The 9,774-nt window shown below is 37.4% G+C and overlaps 1 protein-coding gene across 1 annotated transcript; it reads right to left on the bottom strand.

Annotated features, from left to right (window-relative positions):
• Positions 1–215: 215 nt before the first annotated feature.
• Positions 216–9,526, bottom strand: LOC122054874 (phosphoenolpyruvate carboxykinase (ATP)-like). Its single transcript, XM_042616297.1, has 5 exons — positions 9,484–9,526; positions 9,134–9,307; positions 8,984–9,049; positions 8,719–8,897; positions 216–548 (listed from the first exon to the last, which is right to left on the bottom strand). Exons 1-5 carry the CDS (start codon positions 9,524–9,526, stop codon positions 216–218), a joined length of 795 nt encoding a protein of 264 aa, XP_042472231.1.
• Between the last annotated feature and the right edge of the window lie 248 nt (positions 9,527–9,774).

Here is a 9,774-nt window from a genome sequence, read left to right as displayed (position 1 = left end):
GTCCGACAATTGAATTATACAGATTTAATAAATATTTTTATCTTTAAAACATCTAGACGAGTAGTGTTTATATAATTATTTTAAATATTTATTAACTTTTTATTGATGTAATATATTTATTTTTAGTTTATTTATATATTTAGTATATATGTTATTTGTAAATTGAACTTTATTATTAGTTACCGTAGTAAAAGAGTCACTTTTTAATATGCGCTTCAGGCCCCGTCGAACACAGGTACGACTCTGAAGCGGATGTGGCATTGGCGGATCAGGGCGCGGGGGAAGGTGTGCTCTTGGGGGATGACATCGCCGACGACGTAAAGGCTGAAGGTGTCGAGTCGGGGTATGAGGGAAGGGAGGCGGCGGCGGAAGTCGGAACAGAGGGCCGAGAGGGCGACGCACTGCTTGATGGGGAGGAAGGAGAGGACGCAGAAGAGGAGGCCTTCGGGGAGGGAAGTGAGGCGGTCCTCCGCTGAGCCATCCTGCTGCTGCACATCATTACGGCGGCGTCCAATTGAGCTGCGGCGGCGACGGCGATGGCGACGGGCCTATCGGACCATAGGCGGCTCACACGGGGTGTTGTCGTGTCCCGCCATCAAGAGGCAAGCAAAGGCGTTGGGATAGAGGAAATCACGAGGATAGGTTACATAATTCGCATAATTAAACGTTAAATAATAATATCGAAAAACAAATAAGGTATGAAAACTTTCTAAAATAGTAATTTCTAAAATTTAGATCATTATTTTATTTATTTACTTTTTTACATCTGTTATAATATCAATTAGCAAATATAGGAAAAAACCAAATTGTTATTTGCTTTTTTTTTATAGCAATTATAAACTTAATTCAATACGAATTTAAAATTAATATAATTGATAATATATTTATAAATTTGATAAACTAATTAAGAGAATTAATATATGAATTTGAGAGAAATTAGATTTGTATTTATAAATATATGATTGGGTAGAAATCTAAAACTTCATCTTAAAATTGTTGGAATATTAAAACATATATATTATATTTGAATAACATAATGATTTGATCAAGAGGTGGAAATTTCAGTTTTTGATATTGCGCAAGTGGAGTAAAGGGGCATTCTTCGAATGGTTTTGAATAGTCAGGTGACAAATTGACTAAATTCTAATTAAGATGTTGGACTCCTAAATTTGGTTGTATGTAGCTTCTCTAATAGAGAATTCTGTATTGTAGAAAGATTTCTAATTTCTAATTTGTTTGGATGTTTCATCAGTAATTGTTTTATAGTTGGTTCAATTGGAAATCAAAGTAGGGTACATATTGTAATGTAGAAATATATAGTTGGTTTATTAGAGTTTTTAGAATTGATTTCTCTACTTGTTGTAATGCAAAAATATGGAACTGTTGGGATCTGAAATCCTAAATTTGAGTATGGAACTCATTACTGAATGGCTGAAATCCTTTGGGCAATTTTACACCTATGATGCTCTAGTTGAACCTCAATTTTGAAAGACTTGTTTTGCATTTTCATTTCTTGTTTTATAGTCTCGGAAAGATCTTCATTGTCTTTGATCAATACTTATATTGAATATGAATATAATAAATTTTATTATTATCCATAAATTTTATTGATTTGAGATGATTTATTGTCAGTTATTGATGAGGAAATCTATCATGTCCCGGGAGAGTCTCTGCCAGAAGAAATTTCGACAGAATCTCTCCTGTACTGGTGATAATATAGAACCTCACTACATAGCCCTTAGGGTCTCATAATCCTCGGCCAACACGGTCGGAATATATACAATAAAATATGACAAACAATCCACACAGTTTATAATAATACAGCCTCTGGCTGACACAACCCCGTAGTTTAATAAAACTACTCCACTGCTCAAGGAAAACACAACCCACAACGGAAAACCATAGCAGCAGAAAACAAGGGTAATGGACCAAAATCTCGATATAGAAATCCACGAGTACAAGATCTACACATCACACATATGTAGATCACAAAACAATGACACAAAGTCTGAAAGTAGAAAACTATATCTACACGAGGTGGGGGACTAGTGACTAGAACCTCCTAACAGCCTCAACCTGAAATAGAAATAAAGCAATGGGGTGAGTTCAAACAACTTAGCGGATATCAAACTGACATGCATAGTAAGATATATCTAATAGTAATAATCATGGAGTACAGTTTCCTGATCAATAACAGGAAATGCGAAAACTGAAAAGTAAAGAAGAACTGTACTCATCATGGCCTCCTATCCTAACATAAGGGTCGACAGACCAGATACCTCATGTCTCATGTATGCATGTTAATCATATGTAACCCAAACAAATGCAGCAATCATAAGTAATAATGTAATCCACGAATATGATGCAAATGACATGGTCACCCATGACGTCAGTCAGCCATCTCACACACAATGGTGAGACCGAGTGGGTAGGGGTGTAAATGACTCAAGCCGCTCATGAGCTATTCGAAGCTCGATTCGATAAAAGCTCGTTTGAGTTCGTTTAATTAGGCTCGTTAAGATAAACAAACCAAGCTCAAGGTTCACAATATTTGGCTTGTTAGCTCGTGAACATGTTCGTTAAGCTCATGAATCAATTTTTAAATAAAAAATAATAGTTTTGATATTGAATTTATAGATTTTACACTCTATTTATGAAAAACATAGACAAATATATTAAATTTATTTATTAGAATAAAATTATAAATTTTAATAAGAATATTATAATTTTTTTAAAATATATAATTTAATTTTTAATGAATATTCAAATTTATAATTTATATTTATTAAGCTCGTTTAGGTTCGATAAAAGCTCAAATAAGCTCGTGAGCCATGAATATATTAGTTAAATAAAGCTCGAGCTCGGCTCGATTATAAACGAGCTAAACTCAAACATCCAAGAGTTCGGCTCGGCTCGGCTTGATTACACCCCTATGAGTGGGTAGAGCTATGACAACTGTGCACTCTTCTATCACTACTCCTGAGTGACCGAGTGGACAGGATACTATCAGAGTACGCCTATCCTCTTACCCCAAATCATAAGTGGGGGAGCTCAATGTTATCATCTCCCTAAGTCAGTTCAGAGGAGGGATCCCTATCCTGCTACCACGCTGCAATCACACTACCCATGAGCGGACCAGCGGAGCCCTTGACAGAGCAACCTGCTGCAATACACCATGCCTGATATACCACTAACCCATGAGTGGTTGTGTGTGCAAATCCATATAACTGGCGATGTGCTCAACAATAATGGAGCCGACAATCGCTCAACATGCAATCATGCAAGATGGTGCATGTCACTAAGCATGTAAATCCTGACCATATCCACCTCCATAAAGTATGCACCAAAAAGTAAATGGATCCAATAAAATGATCTAGGTACACCTGACGGGTATGACAAATAACTAGTCATGTACACAATAAGGTATGGTATGCCACTACCTCTATGAACATAATACACATGACAATAATCAAGAGGGTATAAGCATGGATGTATAGCAAACAACAAATAAGGCATGCTACAGGTATCAAGTACTGACATACCAAACAGAAACAAACATACCTATTACTGCAATTTATAACCTACTAAGCATATTAGATGACAATATCAAAAGATAAATCAAAGTACCCGCCTCAAAAAAAAGGTCGGAACAAACAATCTCCACGTCGAGATATGCCTCCTACTAGTATCCTACAACACAGAACATATAGTACTACTAAGTTCTATCATAAGCCAAGTCGTTAATCCTAATCCTAAATAATTCCATACACCAATATATTAGGGTTAACAACAAGTTCATCACCTAAAACTCAAGTTAATCGAGTTTCAACCCTAATAAATTCACAATTTACCTAAATTTAATTATCCTTTTGTCAACTCACGACCAAAGAGCTTGCTGCTGGAAATTGTGGCTGAAGCTATGGATCATCCTCCAACAGTGATGCCCAGATCCATAGTTGAGCTACTGATCTCAAACACCAACACCAAAAATCAGCAGTAGGTATAAACAATAACCTCAGTTCAAGCTAGAATTAGTCGTTTACCTCACGTGTAGCCGTAAGAAGGCCCTGGTTAAGGCACTTCTCAGTCGATGCTCATCTGGTCAGAAAAGATAAGAAGGATGGTCGATCAAAGCTCTCACGTTAAGGCTACGACAGATATGCTTTGGCTATGACAAAGGAAGGAGAAGATCGTAGATGGTGGATCGTCGGCTAGGGCTCCGCTCAGTGAGGTTGTGGGCAGCCAACATGTCAACCGACTTCTGGTCAGGGTCGTCGTTCTAGGGGAAGACAGAGACCCGTCGGGGAGATCAAGGCAAAGGCGGTAAGTGTCGACAACAGGTGCGTACGTGCGCAGAAGGCCGAGGAAGAAAGGGAAACCGGCGGATCGAGAGGGGAATACCCGACACTAGACAGTGATCGGCCGAGGAGGCGACGGTGGAGGAACTGGGAAGCTTACCCGTCGGTGGTGCCAACGCAATTGGGATCTCCGCGGCGAGGAGGCGACGGGAAGAGGAGGGGAAGGTGACGTGGGGAGAAAGGAGAGGGCTTGAGGCTTCCTTGGCCAAGGGGTTATGTGTTAGTATTAGCCCTAGTTCCAATTATGAGATGATTGTAAAGGGCACATTATTGTATCACATATCATTATTAATAAAGGGCAAAATTGTTTATTTCAATTCAGTGTCAATTGAATAAGTATAATAATGTCCTTGGATAGTATGTTCTTATCTACAATATATCAATTGGTTGAATTGATAGTGAGATATTGTAGAGAACACTACTCTTAACTATTCCTAGTCTAGCATTAATATACAATGACAATATTAATACGTTGAGACTAGTATGTAGGTCAACGGATGACTTGATCTCACAAGTCATGGATATGAGATATCAGGTTGACACATGAGTATATATTAGAGAATATATACTGAATGACCCGCCATGAGAATGTTTCATGGATCGTTATATGAGTGCCATAAACATTCTCATGTGACTATTGGTATGAATTGTCCTTGGACCTGAAGTCACTACGGTTCCCTACATAAGGAGTTGTGTACTTTGGTATCGGCAAACGTCACCTGTAACAAGGTGGATAATAAAGTCGATCACTGGGTATGCAATGAATTACGTGGAGGGATGTGAGTGATGTAGATGGGATGTATCCCTTCCATATGACGGAAGCGATATCTGTGAGCCCCTTGATTAGTAGGACACAAGAAAAGCATGACCATGCTCAAATGAGTCAAAATGAGATGTTGAGCTTATTTGATTGAGTGTGTCCACTTAGAGATCAAAAAACACAAAGGTTGATAAAAGGATGACACGGTTTATGCCTCATTGATCAACCTAGATATCAAGGATAGAGGGACAAAGTCATACAAGATAATAGCCACGGACAGGTTAGGTCGGATCTTGACTTTCTCGTCACTTAGGTAGCAATGATGCCTTGCTAGATGTCACTCATTGCTTATGTATCTAAATGTTGATTTAGGTACATTTCCAACATTACGAGAACCTATTGGGTCACACATAAAGAACAAGTAGATTTGGAGATGGATTCATATGATGAATCATTGGATTAAGTCTAATCCGAATTAGACATATTGAGTTGGACTCAATTGGATCTAATTATTAGATTAAGTCCAATTCAAACTAGACTCAAGGAGTCAATTCAAATTAATGAAATAGTGATTCATTGAATTTGAATCGCATGAGATCAATTGAGTAAAGACTCGATTGAATTAGACTTGAGTTAGACTTGAGTTAGACTCAAGTGAGGAGACTTGAGTTAGACTCAAGTGAAGATTAATGGAAATAATCATTGAATTTCGAAATTCAATGATTATTTATCCCATTCAATTTTCGAAATTGAAATGAGGAGTTACACTCATTCAAAATGAAGAGTTACAAGTTTGGTCCTTAATGGAGTGTAAATGCTCATTAAGGCCATTAATGCTAATTAAGTGTTTCATTGGATGAAAATACTTAAGCTTTTTGCTCTTCATTTTGGACTTAATCTTCATTCTTCTTGCTCCTCTTCTCCTTGGCCGAAAATCCACCTTCAAGGTTGCTAGCAAACCTTTCTCCTTTTGTGAGTTTGTGAGACAACACTACAACAAAAACTGCAAATGACAACGGATATTATCCGTTGTCGTAGGGTCAAAAAAACCGTTGTAACTGAGGGTGTTGTAAAATGTATTGCCCTACGACTACGGTTTTGAATCCGTTGTCTTTGTAGACATTTGACAACGGGTTTTTATCCGTTGTTGTTTATATGCCCAAAATTTGGCTACGAAGGATACGACAACGTTTTAAAACCGTTGTGGTAGATAATTTCAACAACAGAAATAAAGTGTTGTTGTAGACATTTTTTACAACATATATAAACTGTTGTGGTAGATAATATTTGACATGTTTTGTTTTTTTTACAACAGTTTTAATATATTTTACAACGGTTAAAACCATTGTCTTTTATCACTTTTTACAAAAAAAATTCGTTGTGGTTTACCTAGTTTTTACAACATTTTTAACTGTTGTCTTTAATGTTCATTAATACCAAACAACCAATCTTATTTTACTATAAGCAAACCACCAATACAAAACTAAATATTTACTACATTAAATCCAAAATAAACATTCATATATAATTCATCTTGTAGCCACATATACAAAAATATACAAAATGAGTTGTTACTCATCAAAATACACATGTTTTCCATTACTCTCCATATATATTAAATCACATGTTTTCCATTTGCTGTTCTCCACATAAGGCCATACTTACTCTCCTCAAATACAGGCGATATTTCTATTCATGTACAAAAAGGACACGATTTAGAGAAGCAGCATAGAGAGAAAATGATAAAAACATCAAGCAAATAATAAAATAAACTAGAAAGTGCAGTAATCATCAGATTATTTCATCTCTGAAAAACTTATCTGTATAAAAAAGCTGAACTCAAGAAAAAATTGCCACAGAACTATAACTTCAGAATCTATTCTTGCATGCACAGGCCCCTTTTAATTCACTCTGAATTGTCTACCTATATTTGTTTGGTATAGAAGAAGAACTCTGAATTATTTGATGCAATGGAAAAGAGTATACTACAGCTTTAAGATGATGCTTAATTAAGCAAAGTCTTGATGGAGTTAACAACAGATGTAGCATGAGTTTGCATCTTATGAATACCAAATTCATACGACAAAAGAGTTGTCTAATGATTCAGAGTTCCTCCTCTCAAAAGCTCGGTTCAAGAGCATCCAATAACTATTAGATTGTAAAAACAAGGCAGAAGGACGTCACTTGGTGACATACAATTGAGATGACCAATTTTTGTTTTAATTTAAGTAATATATTCCTTAATTCTAGTTATGTAGCAAATAAATCAAGAATATGTGACTAGTTAGCTTTCTTGGATTCAAGAAACTATGGTGGTCTTCTAGGAAAAGTCTAAGCTGATTGGCTTTAATTAACCTTGAAAATTAAGATAACTTTTAGATTTCAACGAGTAAGTCAATCATTTACTTAATCGACTCCATTTCTTCCTACAATTTGCAACACCTAACGATAAGAAGAGTTGCTATTCATGGTAATGGTAACAATAAGAGAGTTTAAAAGCAACTGGATAAAGTTCAAAACGATGCGCAGAGATACCTGCAAGTTAGGGATGGCAATTCCACCCGAACCCGATGGAGGATCCGATACCCGACCCGAATGGAGGAGGGTATGGAGGGACTATCAATACCCGATACCCGACCCGAATACCCGATTAGATAATATATATACATATATTAAAAAAAATTTTAATACTTTACATGAACTATGCAATTACAGTAGGGGCGATTGTAAAAATTTTCGGGTGTAATTGCAAAATTTGCTTGCCAAACTCCAATTTGTGCCAAAACATAAAGATAGTTCATGTAAAATGTTTGGATATAAAGAAGAAAAATTAAAATTATAGAAGATATCCGATCCTTTAATGGGTATGGGTATACCCATTGGAGATCCTATACCCGATGGGTATGGGGACGGAGGATATAGAATCCGACCCGAACCCGACCCATTGCCATCCCTACTGCAAGTGACTTGCAACATTTTCCCTAGTAAGTCCGACCACACTCATCAACTCAAGGATTTTCTTTGGCACAGCTTCTGCAAGGAGAGAAAGCATACGCAGTGAGACAATAAGTAAATGGAGATTCCAGTGGTAGTATCACATGATATCACTTGTTATCATTAAATCACAATTTCCATCCCCACATAAGGGTCAATGACAGTCAAAATCCAATGACAACTATGCACAAAACAGAGTCAATGCATAAATTCAACAGAATTGTTGAAATAAATCTATTAAAAATGAAATTGTAATATTTATTTACCCAACATTGTGAGGTGCCAAAACTAGCTGATTTTTTGTTGCACTACACAGCCTATCAGTCAAAACACTTGCCTAGCTATTCAAGTATTCAGTCTTTTCATTTTTGTCAAGTTTGGATACATATGACATTACTGGCAGGGTTTGTGGATCCACAAATCAGAACTTATCCCTAATGAAAAGATTAGGGATAAGTTAACTAATAGAATACTAATAAGTTAATTAGTAAAACATAAGAACAGTGTAATAAATATTAATAAGTAAGAGAATTACTCGATATAAGGATCAACGTCAACATCATTTTCCAAGACATAACAATGTGCTTGATGCAATGGACTGTGCACCAGAGCAGTGTAACCGCTGATGAAGTGATACATTGTTTGCGGTAAAGTAAGTTTGCTAACTAGTGGAAGCACGCCAAAAGCATCACATGCCAAGAGGATGACATTCTTAGGATGCAGACCAACACACGGTATCTTCGCATTAGGAATATACTCAATTGGATATGAAGCTCGAGTGTTCTCTGCAACATCAACAATTCCATTGAACCAGATTCCCTTTCACACAATACCAATTCACTCAAGAAGTTTGTTTCATCTTGTTCATCACCTGTAATAGAGTTATCAGAGTAGTCTACTTCCCTAGTGTGTTCATAGAAAACGATGTTTTCTAACACTGCAAGAAATTAGCAAACATTAGGACAAAAAAATATGAATGGTTCCAGTTCAAAGTGCATGTCGAGTTTGATAGGGCACTTGCCGGTTCCAAATTTGATGGCATTCCAAATGTCAGGTTCCTTCTCCTTTGTTAGGCCGATACATTTTGCATAGCAACCTCCTTCAATGTTTGAAATACCATTTTCACTCCAGCAATGCTCATCATCGCCAATAAGAAGCCTGTTGTGGTCCGTAGACAGAGTAGTTTTCCCTGTGCCTAAAACAACAAAGCAAAAGTCATAAGAACAAAGAAGCCATATGGCGAAAACACTGCAGTGTAACATAATTCTACACATTTACACATGGAATGCTTCTTGTTAAGTTACAAAGGGCAGTATAGTAACCATGCAATGGGCAGGTGATGCGCCAGAATCTCGTCCGACCAACACTTACCTGATAGTCCAAAGAAGAGGGCAACATCACCATCTTTGCCCATATCGTTGCCCTGCTGCGCGCCGTCCTTGATGGGGGTGGTTGGCGCCGACCTCTTCTTCTGCAGGGAGTGCAGTTCGTCGATGGTCTTCGCCTTCACCGGCGGAGCGCTGTCGTCGTGGCAGATCCCGTTCTCCGGTTTCTCCCTCCCGTGCGTCTGGATCTTCGGCAGCCCATTGGAGAACGCCGCCGCTCACCAGGAAATGAGAAGGAGCACAATGTCGTATGAGGAGAGGGAAAGATAAATGGCTT

The sequence above is a fragment of the Zingiber officinale genome, chromosome 3B (assembly GCF_018446385.1).
Source record: "Zingiber officinale cultivar Zhangliang chromosome 3B, Zo_v1.1, whole genome shotgun sequence".
Taxonomy (NCBI): domain Eukaryota; kingdom Viridiplantae; phylum Streptophyta; class Magnoliopsida; order Zingiberales; family Zingiberaceae; genus Zingiber; species Zingiber officinale.
Note: the sequence above shows the minus strand (reverse complement) of the source record. Positions and strands in the feature narration are given on the sequence as shown.

Excerpts from the sequence above, each read along its gene's own strand:
- LOC122054874 (XM_042616297.1), bottom strand. The coding sequence starts at position 9,526 with ATGGGCAAAGATGGTGATGTTGCCCTCTTCTTTGGACTATCAG. Across the intron at positions 9,308-9,483 it reads CCTCTTCTTTGGACTATCAG|GCACAGGGAAAACTACTCTG; the intron begins GTAAGTGTTGGT and ends TTGTTGTTTTAG. Across the intron at positions 8,898-8,983 it reads CTCTGATAACTCTATTACAG|AGAACACTCGAGCTTCATAT; the intron begins GTGATGAACAAG and ends TTGATGTTGCAG.